The sequence below is a fragment of the Athene noctua genome, chromosome 27, assembly GCF_965140245.1.
Source record: "Athene noctua chromosome 27, bAthNoc1.hap1.1, whole genome shotgun sequence".
NCBI classification, from domain to species: Eukaryota; Metazoa; Chordata; class Aves; order Strigiformes; family Strigidae; genus Athene; species Athene noctua.
The window spans coordinates 8,097,000-8,117,539 of NC_134063.1; the positions used below are offsets into that span (position 1 = coordinate 8,097,000).

General features: G+C 39.7%; 1 protein-coding gene across 4 annotated transcripts; it reads right to left on the reverse strand.

Annotated features, from left to right (window-relative positions):
- Positions 1–752: 752 nt before the first annotated feature.
- On the reverse strand, positions 753–20,432 carry LOC141970839 (scaffold attachment factor B1-like). Of its 4 annotated transcripts, none has more exons than XM_074927726.1 (21): positions 20,107–20,432; positions 18,458–18,545; positions 17,215–17,279; positions 16,923–17,129; positions 15,563–15,625; positions 14,960–14,987; positions 13,558–14,056; positions 13,086–13,135; positions 9,994–10,094; positions 8,152–8,301; positions 7,980–8,056; positions 6,900–7,039; positions 6,467–6,558; positions 5,957–6,063; positions 4,472–4,765; positions 4,064–4,198; positions 3,558–3,600; positions 2,127–2,242; positions 1,563–1,675; positions 1,382–1,433; positions 753–1,116 (listed from the first exon to the last, which is right to left on the reverse strand). In XM_074927726.1, the coding sequence occupies exons 1-21, from the start codon at positions 20,293–20,295 to the stop codon at positions 987–989; spliced, it is 2,739 nt and encodes a 912-aa protein (XP_074783827.1). In that variant the 5' UTR covers positions 20,296–20,432; the 3' UTR covers positions 753–986. The 4 variants fall into 4 exon arrangements, with proteins under 4 accessions (XP_074783827.1, XP_074783826.1, XP_074783825.1 ...); XM_074927725.1 differs by having other exon boundaries at positions 2,121–2,242; XM_074927724.1 differs by having other exon boundaries at positions 2,121–2,242; positions 4,064–4,201.
- Positions 20,433–20,540: the final 108 nt, after the last annotated feature.

Here is a 20,540-nt window from a genome sequence, read left to right on the forward strand (position 1 = left end):
CAACAACTTCATGGTGAAGAGCCCTTAGACCAGTAGCTGCCATCCCAATCTCCCTGCTGATTTGCAAGCAGAATCTAAATCTGCCTTCCATGGCAACCCACACACAGACATTTCAGTTGTCCAGCGAGGGGGGGGGGGGGGAAGGAAATCGCTGCACTGTCATCTCTTTCAGGCCATGGTTCCAGCAAAGCCAGTTTAGGCGGCAAAGCAGCCACAGGGCTCCATGTTCTCAACCCATTCTTAAAACGATGCCAAAGCACAGCCAAGGGCTGTTTTTAATCTACTTCAAGGAAATTATGATTGCTAGGTAAAATTACTGGCCTACCCTGATCTATCAGAAGCAAACCAAAAATGATTCGACTTGCACTTGAAAGTCACTGCGTTCACAAATGCCAGTGCATTTTGTCTTATAGAGGCTGTGCTGGTAACTCAGCATGTAGCCTCTTTCAGAGAGCGAAGAGTATTATGTCGCACAATTATGAGACAATATAAAAAAAAAATTCTTCACCCTTTGTCCTACAGGATCCTAAGCCAATTTTGCAGTGACAGCTTCAACAACTGCAATCTCGTGCTGGCGTATTCTAGTTATTTTTGACATGTCTGAAGTAACACTGTATTTCTGGGAGCTGTGTGCTACTGAAAGTGCAAAGGGACACCTGCAAGGCACTGTGATACTTCATCTTTGAAAGTTAGATGGTTTAACATACAGCTGAATAAATTAAGTTTTCCAAGGACTGCTGAAACAATTAACTGTAAACTGGCTTTTATTTATGGAAAATGGAATGCTTCATTAACAAACATTTTAAATGGGATATGAACAACACATTACAAAACAAATGAGTTCACACTGGATTGAGTGACATAATATGGCAGCAGCTTAAAAAAACTCCCAAAACACTTACAGTAGCCCGTAAGTTACAATTAATGGTAACCCTGGGTAACAGATTCATTTCAGTTGCCACCTTGCGTTAAAAATTAAAACACATTCAGTAGCGACGGTTGAAACGAGGATCATTAGGTCTGTTTGCTCTCTCTTGCCCAGCAAATCCTTCTCCTTGCATTCCTCCTCCATGCATCAACTGACCTTGGTTGCCACCTTGCATGAAACCTCCACGCCTACGAAGCGATTCAGACATTTTAGTTTTCTCTTGTGACTCTGGCAGTCAGGGTCATATAATGGTGTTCTTTTAAAACTTTTCGCATGATTTTTCACTCTTCAATAAGATGCACTACATAAAAACCATGGGAATATTTTATTATTCCTTGACATGTAAATAGCAAATCAGATAACTGATGCGCCCATAAAATGTCTGGCCAATTTAAATAGAAGAGATGCCCCTTAAAAGGGAATTAAACGCTTTGCTTTTTTTTAAGTTCTTACCCTGACATGCCTCCACGATGCATCACATGGCCAGGTCTGCCTCTACCTCCACCTAAAAAAGTTCAAATGCTTCCTTTATATCCACAGTAATAGTTTTACTTTATCTTCAAGGATAATAATGCCTGTATTTTCTGCTTCATGTAGCACAACTAATGAGTGAGCTGTTGTGCAAGAACCATACCTTGCCATCTCTCATGATCCCGTCCTATCATTCCTCCATCCACACTGCTCTGCCATGAACGATCTTGATGTCCTTCAAACTTTCGACCATGATCTCCCCAGTCACGTCCATCCCTGCAAAGTATGAAATTCTTACCTTCTCACATTAGCCAGAACACACAAAATAGACTGAAGTAAATCAATAATTATCTTGTTTTCCTTTCAAAGGGCTGACAAGATGGTGCTTCCAACAACTACAAACTGGGGAAGAACCACTAGCCTGAAAATACCAAGCCTTGATAGTAGGTTCAGTAAAATTAATTGAAAACATGAAGACTTTCAGATGTGAAGTTATTAAAGAAAAAAAAAAGAAAAAGAGTAAAACATCATGCCAAGGTGCATGTTTTGATGCACAAGGCAAGCTGAAAGGGTTACTCATTTGTAATCCATCCAACAGAGAACAGACTCAGGGTAAAGTTGGAAAAAAATAATCATACTTCCAAAAACTGCATCCCACTTTCACATATGGAAATATTCCTTAGATGCACAGGAAAAAACATTTTCAGGGAAGCGTACTAACCGTGACTGTGGGGGTATCCCTCTACTTTCACTCATTCTTCTGTCGGATCCATAGCTACCCCAACTTTCCCGAGAGTCTCGTGAATGACGGTCTGGTCCTCCATGGCGCTCATCTGGATAATGCTAAAAAGCAAAGAACACTTACAGGACTGCCCAAAACAGACTCTTTAATTGTTTCAAGTTGTTCAGCTGTAATTACTCAATCCCAGAATCATTTGGGATGGAAGGGGCCTCCTGAAATCATCCAGTCTAACCCCACCACTCAAGCAGGGTCATCTAGAACAGGCTGTCCAGAAGAGTCTCCTATTAGGTTTTGAATATATTCACAGCTGGAGACTTCACAACTTCCCCATGCAACCTGATCCAGTGTTTGACCACCTTCACAATTTAAAAAAAAAAAAAAAAATTGTTTTGTCTTCAGATGGAATTTCATGTGTTTCAGTTTGTGCTGACTGACTCTTGTCCCATCAGTGAGTAGACCCTGGCTCTACTTTCTCCATACCTTCCCTCCTCTGAGGTGTTAGTGCACACTGATAAGGTAACTTGAGCCTTCTTTTCTCCAGGCTGAATGGTCCCACCTCTCAGGCTCTCGTCATACAGAAGATGCTCCAGGCCTTTAATCATCTTTGTGGCCCTGGGCTGCACTTACTCCGGTAAACTCTTACCTTTCTTGTACTGGGGAGCCCAGCACTGTACACAGTATGCCAGATGGGTGTCGAGTAAAGAGGAGGAAGGATCATCTCCCTTGACCTTCTGGCAACACTTCCTAATGCAGCCCAAGATGCTACTGACCTTTGCCAGGCGGGTGCAATGGTGACTCATGGTCAGCTTGTCCTCCACCATGACTTGAAGGTCCTTCTTTGCAAAACTGCCTTTCGTGTAGTTGGTCCCAAGCACGTACTGCTGCACAGGGTTATTCCTCCTCGGGAGTAGGACTTTGCATTTCCCATTGTTGAACTTAGTGACATTCCCCTCTGCCCAGTTCTCCAGACTATCCTGGCCTCTCCGAGTCACAGACCTTAGCCATCAGTAAAGGGCACTTGAGGATTCTGTGACTCCAAAAAATTAATCCTTTACTTCTTAAATGTGCCCTGAAGGTCTTTCCCCCACTCCTCAGAAACATGCAAATATCTCTACTAATTTTGCTGTTATGCATACTTCGTACCTGTGCCTTTTCTACACAATCTTTTGGAATACCTTTCTGACACAATTCACTTGTTCTGTTTGTTTGATCTGTATCAGAATAACTAGATCTAACTTTTTTAAGCCTTTGAACTAAATGTCATGTTATTAAAGAAAACAAGACAATCTGATTATTGATACATATTTTGGGAGGTATCATTTAATTCTTAACTACTGAAATTTAATCTGAAACTCACTCCAGAAAACCAGGTTATAAGAAGTTAAGATGCTTATGTAGCTTTATAAAGCAACTCACTTGTCCATCCCGATCTCCAATCATTGTCCGTGATCCATCTCTCCTACAAACAAGACATTTAAAATCAGTCTGTGGTAGTAAAACATTCAGCAGTCTATAAAAATCGATCTACATAACAACACAGATGAAAAATCCTGCTTCCATGTAGTGCCAACAGTATCTACAAAAGGCAGAAACAGCTGGAACATTTAGAAACCATGACACATCCTAAGGTATAAATCAGAATATTCTCATTAAGATGCTAGGCACAATATTATTTAGAAGTTTTTCAGAATCCTACAAATGTGCGCAACAGCACTGTGAGAACACTCTGAACAAGCCTCCCAGAAGGTTTAACTCATAGCACAGTACAGATCTCTTCATGGTTATGTAAGAAAAAGTCCACAGCCACTAAACTCCACTTAAAAAACAAAATGCAAAGCCAAATTACAGCACGGGCAAAACATGACATTAAATACATTTTTGTCTTTCAGCTTCAGGCAATACAGTGGAGGTAAGACACCAACCTGTCTATTGAATGATCTTGATAACGGCCACGATCCCTGTGATCGAAGTCATGGAAGCGGTCCTGGCGACTGAAATCTGAATGGTACCTATCATTCATTGCCATTCGTTTTGCCTCTGGCCAGTATGGGTCATCTCTCCTGAAGGAATGAACATGCTCACTTTAGTCAAGATAATGACTTTTTGATATTGTTCCCTCCTTCCAAACTGTGCAAACCAGAAGAAGGGTAATTCAGTTCAAAAGAGAGTTGAAAAGCCTCAGAGAACAGTTTGACTGGGGCTATTAAACATGACAACTGCTGATTAATGGAAGCTGAGAGCATATGGATAGCTGTTTATAGGAGAAGCTGATGAGACTGAAGCTGGCAGCAATGTTTTCCACTTGCATCATTTGTATTTGCTGGCTTTACCTGCCATCTATGTCATATGGTCTTCTCATTGCAGACCGACGTTCTTGTTCGTAACGCAGTTGTTCATGCTGGCGTCGCAGCTCTTCTCTTTCTCGCTGAATGCGATCTTGTTCTCTTCTCCTTTCGTGCTCTATGTGCATTCGTTCTCTTTCCAGTCTTTCTCTTTCCATCCGTTCTCGTTCAAGACGCTGCCTTTCAATTTCCAGTCTCTCACGAGCAATCTCAAGCCTCTCCCTTTCTTCTCGTTCTCGGATAGTCTGCAGGTGCTGCTGTCTCTCCCGACGCTCACGTGTGCTGTTTTAACAGAAATAAAAGGTTACAGATCTAATACTTCAACAAATAAAGTTAAAAAGGAAATAGAAAAGCATTAAGAATTGCAACCACAGTGACTGCAACTTGTGTCAGCTCCTTGAAATTATACCTGGGTGGGGGAGGTAGGGGGTGAGGTGGGAGGAGAGGGAAGGCACAGAGGGGAGTCACAGAGGGGAGTCACACAGTGTACACATGAATTACTTGTGTTTAGAGACTGATCATATTACCCCCACAAAACCCACCCATGGGGGCAAATAATCCTGTATAGTCAGGAGAATTTGAATCCAACTGCCCCAAGCTCATGCCTTCTACTCATATAAAACATTCAACTCTGAAGAAGCCAGAACAGTATGCTGGATAATAACACTCCACTAAGGCTCAAAAATGTACCTATGAGAGAGAAACTTTTTCCTCTCCAGTAAGAATGCTGAAAGCATTTTACCCGTGTCCAACTCAACTTACTTTAGGTAAGTAATACAGTTTTGTAATGTTTGAAAAATCTTTAATAGGGAATTCAGGTCACAGTTTTAGGAATTTGAAGGATGGCCATTACCATCTTTATCCACTATTAAATATAATGAAAACAGAAACAAAACCCCACCAAAAATAATTCAATACCTGATTTAGGTTCTTAACAAGAAGGATACAATGTGGAAACTTCGAAGGGCTGCTGGAAAATCCCCCAATATTTCTCTATAGACACAATGTATTTAAATACAAAAATATCTTGTTTTATTTCAAACACTATGGAGACTTTGAATCCTATGACAGGAAAAACAAGGTCTTACTCTGAGAAAGACAACTGTTCTGGTCCTTCCCTGTATATCTGAATGTGACAAGTTTAGAGTTATCATTTCACCTCTCCTACAATGCATACTCAGCTAAGGAGAGCAGCATACATAAATCAGTCTAAACCACAAAATCAACAAAATGGAACAAGAACAAAAAACAAACTGCAATTTTATTCCCCGAACACAATTTCAAGCTTAGTATTAACAGAGTCAATAATTGGAACTTTCCCAATTCAGTACATATGTGAACCAAAAATTACAGAAGAAATTATAAGTAAAAAACAAATGAACCCCCTCTTTATCTCTTAGTCATTTTAATGAAAATAAAATTATATTAATTCTAGAAAAAAAATATTTCAAACAATTTCACTGTTGCTCTTACCGGCGCTGCTCTGCCTCCCTCATTTTTCGCTGTGCTTTGATTTTGTCAAATGGCACAATGCCTTGTCTCTCTTTGCTCTCTGACTTGCGATCCTGGCTCTTAATGCTCTGTATTTAATATTGAAGTAGAGAAACAACAGAGTACATTTATAAAAAACCAACTATCACAAACAATACTCTACACTCCATTTCCACTCATACATACCACATCTCAAAGCTTGGTCCCTGCATTTTTAAAAAAAGCTGTTCTTTTTTAACATTACAGAGACACCATACATTAACACAGTAATACTTACCTTCCCACCTTCATTTGGCAGGTTTTCACTGCTGAATGTGGTATCGGCCGTACAAAAGGTATTTTACTAAATTAAGATCTAAATCCACATTATGGAAACTCCCAATCGGACAGACCAGTAAGACAAGTGCGGGTTACATGCAGCTTGGTGGGATTTAGTATTTGTTTCTGAAGAAAACTGACACATACTATCTCCCATGCGGAAACATTACTTACTCTGTCTTTTGATGCAGTTGATGTTTTCACACTAATAACAGGTTCTCCTTTGGATTTATCCATTACTACTGTTCTCTCTGTTCCTTTGCTTCCTAAATAAATCAGAGGTTGAGGGGAAGGAGATGGAAAAACCAATCAAACTACAGAACCTATACAACTCATTGCTATGCCAGTTGTGTTCTCTAAAACGTGAAAACGGGCATTTAACCCTCTCTTCAAAGATCATTTTTCACTATACCTATTTCAAGGGTTTCTGTTAAGGGTAACACAATATCAGACACCACCCCCCCTCTCTTTATACCTTCTGGATTTCCAACTAAGAACCCAAACTAATTGTAGAATGTTGGCAATTCTTTGGAAGGAACTACCTACAACTAATTATTCATACTTCACCATATATTTTAGTCCATGAAAAAAAGAATATCCCAATTACCTGACTTAATAATTTTAGGTTGTTCTGATGAACCTGACTTCATTTCATCTTTATCTTTTTTTTCCTTTTCATCTTTGTCTTCTGTTTTTTTAGGCTCATCTTTTTGGTCAGATTTCTCATCCCTTTTAACACTGCCAGGTCTATAGATAGATATTGATATAGATTAGACTAATAGAAAGTAAGAGAAAAGAAAATTAAAGGAGAACACTAGCAACACAGTAATAAAGTAGAAATCTGATGCCGGAAGCCAGTCATAATTAGACTTCTGAAGATTTCCTTCTACAAATTCCTACAACCACAAAATGTAAGACAATCCAACCATACTGTGCAGTTGTCACAAAAACTGGCTGTGATTTTTCCTACTGTCTCCAACTGAGGCAAAAGGAAAAATTCAAACCACTATGTACTTAATGTCCACAAAGGTTCTTATACAACATGACGATTATGAAGTGCCAATGTGAACGAGTTTTGTTGGGCAACTAGGTGAAATAAAGACAAAACTTCTCAGCAAATAGCATTTAATAGAAGTTACACCCCAAGAAGATAATTAAAGAATTTAGCATCTTATTCACTCTCTTAAGTACGTTTTTCAGCTACTTTCAGTAATGTTGGAAAGAGCATAGTGCTGAAGAGGAACATGTTCTGGAAACAGCATCTCGGACAACTGATCTTTAACTGTTTGTGACCACAACCACCTGAGAAAGCCCTTCCAATGACAGAAAAATTTAATGAAGAAACAGTGACATACTGATCAAAATTCTCAAATGACCTTTCCTACAGATTTATGACATGAAAGCACCACAGTTTTTAACAAACCACAAATATAGCTAAATTAAAAGGCATGCTTGAAAATGCAACTTTCCAATGCCTGCCTTAAAGCACATAACAAAAACATATAAAGTTAGGCACTGAACATCAACAGAAGTTTATCTTGTAGTTACAAGTTGGAAAAAATGCATCTAGCGCTCTTTTTGAATGTTTGCCACAGAAAATCTTACTGTAACTTTGTTTTGCCTGACAAATCAACATAGACTGAAGAACAGCAAAGCACCTTTGGATAGAGATTTTTTAGAACAGTACCTCTCACTGACTGTTTCCTTCTTTGCTTCGTTCTCTTTTTTTTCACTTGGCTTCTTCCCAGCAGGTTCATTTTTTGCCTAAAAATTGTTTTGGACATCATCAGCTGAGAATGTGGTCTCGATCATTTGTACAATCTGATGGTTATAGTTTATCTTTGAGGATCAGTACTCACTTTTTCTACCGAAATTATTTTCCCATGTAACTCTGTTTTATGAAGGTGAGTAATACACTTTGTTGCTTCCTCTGCTGTAGACATCGTAACGAAGCCATAACAGCGAGCACCAGGGCTGCGAGCATTGGTGACCACTTTTGCACCTACCACCTTTCCAAAATAGAAGAGGTATTACACTCACTGTAACAACTGCCTGACATTTAACAGCAAGAAGTACAAGCTCCACTTCTACTCTGTTTTATTCCTGTCCATCATCATCCAGGAAACTTTTATTTTTAAAAGATTAACAAATATAAAAGGAGCATTGCTTGGAGCCACTCATTCTTGTGTGGCCAATGTAACACTGAAAAAGTTGAAGCAATACATGGGAGACAAAAACTGAATTCTATTCTGAAGAAAGACTGGTAAAAACAAAAACAACAAAAAAAAGAGACATCAACACAATTTTGCTTAAGTATAAAGGAGTAAAAACCTAACAAAAATTTGTAAGTCAATTTCTACCCACATGCTAATGCTAGCTTAACTGCTCAGTCCTATCTCCCCTTGAAAAAATGTTTTCACATCACTGCTAAGAGGCAGACCCACAACAGTATTTACAATCTTATTTAAGAAACAGGAAGTTTCCCCATAAAGTGTAACTTGGAAAAGCCTATGTAAAACATCTGTTTTCATAAATGGTGCTTACTTATGCTCATATACTCAATACAGCTTATTTTGTATTAAAGAAATCAATCATATTTCACAGAGGTGTCATATTTTAAAGTATAGCTGAATAAGGAACACATGGATTTGAACACTGGATTTATTGCACATGTACATCTGCTTCTAGGAGGCTTTGCCTCTGCTAATACTCCAAAGAAAATAGCAGTAATTTTATTTAAATGACTAAACAGTACCATGATATCTAAGTAGAGATAAATACTAGGTTGGCTGTCACACAGTTTTCAGTTACATTTAAAATTTTGGGGTACATCTCTATGATCAATATTTCAGGTTACCAGATGGAATTCTGAACAAATAACAGGAAGGAAAGTATTGCATTTTTATTGTTACAAGGAACGTTAAAAAGGTTTTACTTGTCTCATGACTTTCAGACAAACTCAAAGCTGTGCTACACAATCCATTTTTGTACTTACTGTAAAGTCACATTTAAGTTCTAGAGTATTTTCATAGATAGCTAGCACATACCACAATCTGCTGACAGTCATCTTTAAATAGACTTCAAAGGTTTGACAAAAATCTTTACTGACGTCTCTGATATCAGTCTTCTATTAAACTAGCTCTTTCAATTTCCCAACTGACAGGGAGATTTAACTTGCCATTTTGTCTATCATTAATAACAACTTCAAGACACCACCCCCCCGCCACTACCCAAACAAGTGCTTTTTAAAGGAACTGCCAACTCCACACAAAAATAAAACTACAGGTACTAAGCCTATTCTTAAGATATTCCCCAGTAACTATGCTTCAATGTTTATTGCCATGTTTTACTTAGTCCTAACGAAGTCTTTATTAAACAATGTTAAATTCACTGTTGACTGTGAATTTTCAATGGGTGAAGATACTATACTACAGCACAGGAGACAGAACTGTATGTAAGCAGTCACTGAGTGTTTCAAATAGAGGACCACAAATGGAATTTTATATTTGTTTGGAAGTGGGCAACAGAATTTAAAAAAAGCAGTCATTCAGCATGAACTTCAGCTTTTTTTTCCTTGATATCCCACAATATTTTTAATAATTTGATTCCTTTCAACAAAATACCAGTGAAAGGAGCTTAAGAAGTCTTATTAAGACAGTTTCAAGTGAAAAAAACCCAAACCAAATCAAAGAAACCCTTACCTTCCCATATTTGCTAAACAGATTCTTCAAATCTGTGGCTCTGGTAGTGGAAGCCAGTCCACTGACCCAAAAGTTTCTACCAGAACCACTAGCAGCACGACCTAATTAGGAAAACAAACAAACAAAATCAAAACATACAAAAAATTCTGATTATTTAAGAAACAATTTGCGAATTAAAAAGCAGTTTTACAAATCCTTTTTTTAAATTGTAAAGCAAATGAAATGCAATGCATAACGTTCTCCTGCCATGATTCACATTCTTGAAGGCTGGTAGTATTACAAGTCCAAAAAAAATATTTTAAGATGGAACTACAGGCTTTGATACATGCAACAGAAGCGTGTTATGTCATTCTTCAAAAAACAAACTGGACTAGGGCATCTCTGAAGTAACTGTGGTTCTTCAGAATGTGCCTGGATAGATCTCAGTAACCCTGCACTTACGGGAAAAGACAGAAGACCTGACAGAGTTGGAGGAACTACGTTAATACCCACGTATACTCATGTCTTGACCTCTTTATCTCCTTGACTCCAAAGGAATAATGATGGGATGCAGATTAACTGTGTCTCTCAAGGAAAGAAAGATATTCACCATAAACCAAGCAAGAACACTTCTCTATTTCTGCCCACACTGATTCCACAGTTGGGATACAAAGCCTGTGGCTTCAGTTACAGCAATTAGAAAAGACCTGCAGAACACCCATCCAATTTGGCATCTAAACTAGAAAAACAGTATTATAAATGCTTATGTACTTGCAAAGTCTGAAAACTCAAAGTCTAGGGATTAAGAAGTGTTCAAGCTGAACTCCATATTTAGTGTCTGCAATTCAGCATGAAGCACTTATGCAGGCATACTGTCTCCAGTCTCCTTTGAAATGTCTTTACTGTCCTTTTACCACCCTTTGGAGTGTTCAGTTCCAAGGCTTCAATGACTGGAGTGAAGCAGGTTTCAGACCAGCTGCCTGCTTCCAAACCATCTGCCTTTTCAACTTTGTTCTGGCGATACATGGAATTGCTCAGACCTGCTTTCATCAAGGGGAGACATTTCTTCCAGAATCTTTCTAAAAATGCTCTTTTATTCAGGTGCCTTTCCATCTCTTACTTCCTGATAATTTTTGTCATAATCTCAAACATGTGCTTAGCACTGAGAACACTGTTGTTATTATTTATCGTTTGTGCCAATCTCTTTAAAAAAAAAAGAGGTCTTTTGCATAAAGGAGACTAAGTCTACACCTGTCATCTTCTAGTCTCAAGAACTGCACAGACAAAGGTGTGTCATGTGTACCAACACGTGGGAGATACACTGTCTTAGTGTTTCAATAAGGTCAGCCATAGGCTCAGATGCTTTTATTCCACATGCTTCCTCTAGAATTTTAAAACAGCCACCTATAATTACACTGGCACCAGCATCCTGGAGAAAGAGAAAAATGAGCACTTTCTTCTTTCTTCTATTTTACTGAAGATTTTTTAGATTATTTGAACTATATTAATGTCCATTTTGAATAAGCTTTGATCAGTCTTAACATCTCCAGCTTTTGCCCTCCCATAAGACTTAAGGAGGTGCTCCTGCAATGGTACTGAGCTTCCAAGACAAAGAAAGACTGGGACTGTAAAATCTTCTCTAACTTAGAATGATATAGGTATTGGGAGCCAACCCTCAACACTGGAGGCACTATCTTTCAGATATGTATAAACTGACTGCCAAGTGCCCAGACTTATGAGCTGATAAATTTATTTTTCTACACTCTTATTAATACAGGTCTCATAACGAATGCACGGAACATGGAAAACTTCTCGTCCTAAATAAAATCCTTTCATACAGGTGTGGAAATCGCAACGTGAGTCAGACTGACTTGTATATACCTCTGTACCTTTCTTCTGGCTCAACCACTTTGCTCTGCGTGCAGAAAATGTTACATAATCAAGTAGCTACCCCTCCCCAGTGCTGTTTATTAAGACAGAAAATGGTTTAAATGTTATGGAACACAGCACATCCTTTGGAGGAAGGTAGGCAGCGCAAGGTTGTTATCAGACACCCAAGTTTCTGGTCTGAATGCAAACTTCAAGGAGAGTTTTCCAAGTCCACAAAAAAAATACACTCAAGCCCTTGAGTAAATGACAGCATGCACAAAACACTCCTTTAAATATTCTGAAATGAGAGAACACAAGATTACAGACTGTAAGCAAGAGGTAAATAGACCCTAATGGAGCCGATGGTCAGGTTGACTAGCTTGCACAGACACGTATAACCCCGGATCTTGGAAAAAGCAGCTGACAATGAGATCAGTCAGTGTTGTAAAACCCAATTAAAAGCAAACAAATTCTTCCTGTCCAGCCAGCAGCCAGATCTTATAATGAGTTTCTTGTCTATTATAGGCATTGCTGGAACTTCCATGCTTATAGTGCTGAACTACATGCCTGCAGTATGTAAGAAGAATGCTACAGTCAGTTCTAAATTTTCTGTCCTGGTCAGGCAGGAGATAGAGAGGTGGAGTGAGCTGCAAAGACTCAGTAGCCTGATGTATTAGAAGTATGATGAAAAGACAGAGCAGGCATTTGATAGTGTTGGTCAAGGAATTTTCATCTGGCTTATGATGCATACTTGCACTGTAAATAGGAACTGTATGGACAAAGATTTCATAAAATCAATCTAATTTGAAGAAAACATTAAGCTGTAAATTTCTGTGGCATTTAAATACGTGAATACTAGATTCCAAATGTTTTCAGCAAAACAGAAGATGGTATGAAGAATCACAAACATATAGTAAAGCAAACACAACTGCCAGAGGCACTTGACTCACTAACAGCTGTTGGTAAGTATCTTCAGTGCCATGAAGGACATATTTGCCATGTATTAACGTCTACCTTTGAAGATCAAGATATAAACAAAAGGGTGCAACACAGATATCCTTAGAAAATGCACAAAAGGAAAAAAGGCTTTTTCGCATAGATCAAAAAAAGAGCAAAGAAGCGAATAATTTATGATATCCAATAACTGCATAGACTCCAACGCCTTTCTGCTGAAAAACGCCATCCAGTACAAAAAACGTTTCTCCAAGCAATTATTAAAGTTCTGGTTTTGAAGAGAAACATACCTTTCTCATCCTTTGAGATAATCTTTGTATCTCTGTCCTCCTCAACAGGGCTAAAGACAAAACACCACATTATTCAAGTCAGAAAGAAAAGTGATGAACTTTAAATTATGAAAAATGCTAAAATTAAATACCTACCAGAAAATATGTTGCAAACGAAAACACACCTTTGTATACTTGATTTAAGAAATCTGACAAGAAATAATGAAGTCAGATTCTTAAACAGGCTTATATAAGGAAGACATTTACAAATAAGAGTAATTTAAGAAAACAACCTTTGAAGGTTGAGGAAGGAAAATCAAACCCTCTGTGTTAAAAAAAAAAATCTGCACATGGAGAAATAAAACAGACTCTTTAGGAATAGGCTACAATTTCATCAGTCTCGGTGGCCAATTGAAGGAAACAGCTTATTCGCATCACTTAACGACCAATGAAAAAAAGATAGCATCTGGTCTATAACGGAGAAAAAACAAACCTCTTTTTCTGATCACCGCCCTCACTGGTTGAGGACTCTTTAGTAGCAGGGGATTCCTCAGAATTAGCTTTGTCTTCTGTTTTCTTGGCATCTTCTTTGCTATCTTTGGCTTCGGGACCTGCGCCTTTTTCCGCTGTTTCCCCACTAGAGGCTTCCAGGCCTTGGGAGCGTTTGCTACTCTGATCGCTTAGGGTCTCTACTACTAAAGATTCAGAGTCCGGTTTCTCTTCCTCTATTGTCTGTTCACTTGTCTCCCCTTTTGCTACAACTAAACGCTTTGCTTCCTTCCTTGCCATAGCTTGTGCCGATTTGCTGTCCAAATCTAAAGCATCTTCCTCCAACTGAGCGGCAGCAAGAGCGTCCTCTTCCTCCGCTAGCCTCTTGCCTGGCACCACGTTACTTGCTTCCTGTGCATGTGGCCGCTCCGCTTCAGAAGTTTCTTCGTTAAGTAGTTCAGATTTACAAGTTTCCCCCAAAATGTCGAGTATTTTCTCATTTTCTACGGATTTAACAGGAATAGAATGGCACAAGATTTAATCACCAGGGAAATACAGCAATCACAAATGTGGAACTGGCATGGCTGCCACACTAACACCAAGAGAACTTCTAAGCTACACAGAGATTGGAAAACCCTAGTGTACACAGTGTTAAAAGTACTACGCTAACTGCTGTCTGACAAACTACCAAATCAGCCCTAATATGTTAACAGGGAAGAAAAATGCCCCCACAGACTTAACAAAAACCTTCTGGCTCATCCTTGATATTCTTCATGAAATCGTTCAGCTCTGTTTCTTCTCTAGTTAGCTTCCAGAGTCCAAGATGCTTAACTGAACGTATCAAGGCACTGAGGGTTCAATTTTTAAATTTCTCTGAAATTCTTTTAGCAGACAGTCCAACATGAGAACTGGGCATCTTCTGATGGTGCATGAGTGTGTTTGCAGTCCAGAAAGTGAAAAGTATCTGTATGAAATTTCCATGAAGAAACTCTCTTCTTTCTTCTGTATCCAGTAACTAATCTTTACATTTTAATGACCTACAATACCTTTTTACTGCTTTCACTGCTCTCTACTTAATAACAGAGTTAAGGTGTGTGCGATATCACAAGATCTGTTTACAAGTAGAATCTTTAGTTTTTAAACTGTGATTAACTGCTCTAAATCCATTTGTGTAGTTTAACAGGTTTTTAAACCATTTCATTTCACTGGAAATATTTCAGAGATGACAAGCATCACTTCACAGATCTGGGGATATGATTGGGTTTCCAATCTCTATGACTCTGCACGATCTGGATTGTCCATCATAAGAATAATGTAAATTATGTTTGTTTGCTTGTTTTTTTAATAGTTAATGGTTTAAAAAGTATTAGTTGAAAAGACAGGAATATGTTTTTCTTTAACAGTACCTGGCTCCAAGTGTAGCTTCTCCATTTTCTGTTTGGGAAAATAAACACAGCATGAGGATTTTATAAAATCTATTTTGTAACACAGAATAATAGCAACTCCCCGTCCAATCCCAAGACTGAAAACTACACCAATTCACCTACTATATTTAGCACTTCTTTTCACCATCCACTGCAACAGAGTATTTTATACAGGTAATTTTTTTGGCACATTCAAGACAAATCAAAATATCAGCCACAATTACATTCTCTATCTAACTTGGAATGTTAAAGTGACCAATAAAGTATCTTTGTGTAATACATCGACTGCAAAGGGAGAAACAAACCCAGATACTACTTGGTCTAATCCTCAGGAGAAAGAAGAAATCAACACTACAAGACCGCTTTTATTTGCCACAAAAGTGGAGGAAGTCTTGATAGCTGACTGAAAAGTAAGAAAAAAAACACAGGCTGTTCTCATTTGACAGACTATATTCTGAGCAAGATCATGTATGTCTTTGGGTCTGTTACAATTTCATATTGTGGTCGTGTTCTCTTTGCTGTAATATGAGCACTGAGTGAATACTGCTAACAACAATCTGAAACAGAGCTACATTTTCAATTTACCTTCATTTCAATTAAATCGGAAGAAGAGGCATCTAAATTGTTTTCAATTTCATCATATTCTTCCTAAAAGAGTAAAAAAAGGAATTACAGCATTTCTTACAAAAAGTATCTTTAGGTTATAGAGAAATACTACTGTATTCAATTCTCCCTACCAATAATATGAGAAGTATCTTCCAATTCTCAACTGCTACTTCAGAATGTGACACAATGAGGAACAACATAAAAATATACTTTATGATTCAATACCTTTCTCCAGTTATCTTTCATTTTCATTTCAACATGACATTGTGTATTTATTTAGAGAGGAAATTTATTTCACATTTCTGTGGTTACTGTACAGAAAAATGTTTTTGCACTTTCCCACTTCCTTAGTTTCCAACTGAAAAAAGAAGTTAGAACTTAGGCTGACTTTTCTTTCTACTTTTCTGAAAACAAAGCACATCCCTAAAATTTTCCGTCCTTAAGACCTGTCGATAAGACTTAACCAAAGCTCATCAGTTACACGATTCACAACGACTCTAATTTACAGAACACCAGTAAACTGCCTTTCCGGTTAACTAGATGTTGTCGCAATGACTCCGTTTTCAGAAAGTAAATGATAAAAGGTTGAGACAGACACCACAGGCCTAAAATAAAAAGCAAATAAGCACACCCATAAGGAGACAAGGAAGGATAATATGTTTGGTTTTGGGAGCAAACATCCTAAAATAAAAAAAACCCGCAAGGATCCAAGGAAGTATTTATATATTTGAGGAGCGAACAATAATACACAGATCACCCTGTTTGTTCAGTAGCAGGAGACTGCATTGTTTGTAAATGACATTGCAAGTTGTTCTCAAAACTAAGTCCAAAGCCCAGCAATGTCAGAATAGGGCAATACACAATACAGAGATTTTCTTGTTTTATAAATCTCTATGACAAAGCAGCACAACACAAATTCTTTAAACCAAAGCATTATTTCTATGGAAAAGATTTCCAAATTACCTGCGAGTTGAAAACATGTTTCTCCCTCTCCATATATATAGACATCTAGATGGCTGGATATACACGTATATACGCCTTAACACATATAAGTGGGAAGAGGGAACACCAAAACTAATACACTACTTTCAATCGCTAGCTTCTTTCATGGCAAGCGAAGACGTTACTAAAAAGTAAAGAAGGCTGTGACCTGTCCACTTCAAGCCTCTGATAGGTCCAAGAACATTTACCACTTAAGGAGTAGCACATGAGAGCTGTTAATGTGAAACAGAATTCGTATCACATTAATGTCCTATATTCTATTACACCGAAATAATTAATTTATGTGCCTATATACTTATTAAATACCTTCTGAGAATTTACAAAGACCTCTTCTCACCTCATTTTCTGTTAGCTGATCTGGAAGTTCTTTCATTTCTGCTTCGACATTGTCTTTATTATCAGACAGAGAATCGAGAATATTATCGGGACTATAGTCTTCTCCACAGTCTACCGCACTGCCATTATCTATTTCAGCTTCATCTAACACACTAATATCCATCATGTCAATATCTTGCAAGGTATCTAGACTTGCTTCGATATCATCCTACAGAAAGAAAAAGGGTAGATGCATATTTATTGCAGGTTAAATGATGCATATTCTTAGTAACAGCAATCACAACTTCACTTACCTGGCCATCTCTAGAGTTTTCTTCTAGTCCATTGTCTTCAACACCTTCTTCTTCTGGTTTTCTTCCTAAAAATAGTATCACTGAAGTGAGACATAGCACTGAATTTCATAACATGTTTACTCTTCACTAAATTACTTATTCAACACTGAGTTTGTCTCAACAAATAATCATTTAGACCCTGATTCAGAAGTCCAGGTCTGTCTGGATATAATGGAGGATGACTTGCCACTCGAAACAAGCAAACTGTGTAAGTATGAACTAGAAGTAGCACAGCTACATTTTTCAACAGCTAGTCCTCCTATTGCACAGCACTTCAACACCTAAAAAGACAGCACTGTCTAGGAAGGTGTTCCATTTAAAAGAAACACCCTATCACTGTTACAAAACCCCTCTCTCTTACCATTTAAATAATTAAACTGATTTAGAGTTAATCTCCACTTCTAAAATCTTGGATACTCAGATCATGTTTAGGCACATCTGTTATCAGCAAATGTGTATCACTATTCAAAAACAACCGCTCATTCTCTATTTTTACCCCGTTATCTTAAAGGAAGCAGCTTAAGAGAAAGTTTCAGGAAGTATCTTTTTAGGAACCGGCTATAAGCAGTTAAAATAAACCACAGGTAACTTAGGCCACACAATACTTAATGTTTTTAAAAGCAAAACATACTTAAATTACTAATAAGCTATTTCAGAACAGTTCATTTTCAAAATGACAGTTAAAAAATGAAATATGACACTAACAAAAGTTATACATGTTTGTTATTTTTGCAACAACGGTTTTAATTATTCCCACTGTAATTTCTCACTTCTAAAAACATATCCTTATGATGATGGAGGTTCAACAGTTTCTCTATTAGAAAAGGTTATATAGCTACAACAAGGAACTTAGTACACAGAGTCTTGTGGAGCCACCTCAATATACATTAGCAGAGCTCTCCACAGGAGCCAACGCTGCAGCTGCTTGCTCTGTACCTGACACATTTCTACAATCACGGTCAGAAGTACAGAAACACCTGCAACTCTGAGTCTCATCTACAGGTTTCAAGACTTGCTAATGGAAGTACAGTTAGGTGTCATGCTACCATTTAAACTTGTCATAATTTACTAACACAACAGAGTTTTACCATTTTCCATTAGGAAAAAGTGAATTTTTTAAATTTTCAAATTAAACCAATGAGACAGAAGAAATCAACATTGTTTGCATGGAAACAAAGGAACTGTATTTGTCTAGACACTGTACCTTTGCTAGCTCTTTTCGGCATTCTTTTGTTGGTCAGTTCTGAGGTCACAGGAATTTCATCAGGATCTCCTCCTTCATCCTCAATGGCCTATTGGAGACAGCAGTATGACATCTATTGTATGGTTCGTTGGTCTGCATTTATCGTGTCTATTTATTGGACAGAGTTAAATTTATTCACAGTAGTTCATATGGGGCTATGTTTCGGATTTGTGCCGAGAACAGTGTTAATAACACAGGGATGTTTTAGTTATTGCTGAGCACTGTTCGCATAGCATCAAGGCCTTTTCCGCTCCTCACCACGCCCGGGAACAGGCCGTGGGTGTACCAGTCGGGAGGGGACACAGCTGAGACAGCTGACCAACTGACAGCTGACCAACTGACCAAAGGGATATTCCAGACCATATGATGTCATGCTCAACAATAAAACTGGTGGGGCTGCCATTTCTTGGGTACTGGTTTGGCATCTGTTGGCTGACAACAAGCAACTGTTTTCTTTTACATCACTTGCTTTTCTTGGGTGTTTTTTGCCTTTTCCTCCTCTCTGTCATTGTTTTTTTTTTTCCTTTTTTTTCCCCTTCCAATTTTTAAAATCATTAAACTCTCTTTATCTCAAATCCATGAGCTTTCTCTCACTTTTTCCTTTCTATATTCTCCCCCCGATCTTGCAGGGGGCAGGGGAGAGGGGGCAGAGGTGAGCAGCCATGTGGTGCTTATTTGACAACTAGAGTTAAACTATGACAACATTTGTAAGGATTTTTCAGTCGGAAACATTAGCATCTCACCCTAGCTCGGGTCATACAGCCAGACAGCCACAACAGCTATTAGAAACACAGAATAGTAGGGTGCTGTAACACAACCCTGCAGCCAAATTAAGTTAAATCTGTAAACAAAGCTCAGCAGATAAGCATGCTAACTGCATAAAATTGAGAGTAACCGCTACAAGAAACTCAAGCACATCCTGACAGTATTTTTTTCCTCAACGTGCAGAACCATAAAAGGATCAGGACTACGCTGTTCCGGCCTCACGGAAGTCTGTGAAAACACATTCCGGAAAGGTGGGAGAGACGGAGTCACGTGAATTGCTTATAAAAGCAGCAAGGGAAGCAACAGGGCTAAGGGGAGTGTGTGTACGTGCTCGGGAACGGGAGAGGAAATCGGGGAAGGACGCGGGTATGTCAGGGACAGGGAACAACGGAAAGATCGAGGCCACCGCGGAGCGAAGTCGGCAGTAGCATGCTACAGGAACGGCTGCGGTGCAGGGCAGCGGCGCTGGTGCCCGCACGCCGGAGCGCGAGCGGTCGGCGCGGGTCTCCGCTGGGGGGTTAGGGGTGAAAAAAGCAGCGCGGCGGCGGCGGCACTGCTGGCGGTCCCCCGGGGGCAACGGCTCCAGAGCGCCGCAAGGAAAGGGGCGCGTTGGCGCCAAAGGACGCCCCGCGGCTCCCCGGGCCCCGCGCTAGGGAGCAGCGGACGGACACGGCGGGGAGCGCCGCGCGGCCACTGCGGCCCGGCCCAGCCCAGCTCCCCTCGGGGCGGCGGCGGGGGGCAGGCCCCGCGCGCGCATGCGCCGAGTGCCCTCGAGCCGAGGACAAAAGGACCCGGATGACACCTCCCCCTCCCCCGCCCCCTCTCCCGCCGGGGTTGCGCCTCACCTTCCGCAGCCGCTCCATAAGAACGCTCTTGTTGCCGCCACTGTCTAGGTTACGGCGTTTGAGCTCGGCCCGCAGGTCGATGACTCGCAGCTCGCTCAGCCGCCGGGTTTCGGGTTCTGAGCCAAGAGCTGCGGCCCCACCAAGGGATGTGAAGTCCCCCAGCCCGACCGCTGATTGACTCTCCGCCATCAAGGCCCCTTCGATATTCCTCCTTAAGCCCGAGCAGACGGGAGAATACGGCACAATCAAGCAACTAACCTTGCGATCACAGCACAAAATGGTGGGGAGGCCAAAACGCGCCGAGGGGAGGGGGGAGAAGCCCGCTACGCGCAGGCTCGAAACGCAGAGCGACGACGAGCGGGGGTGGGGGGGAGGCGGGGCCTGGAAGAAAACTTGAATGACAACTCTTGCGCAGGCGCAGGCGGCGTCGCCCG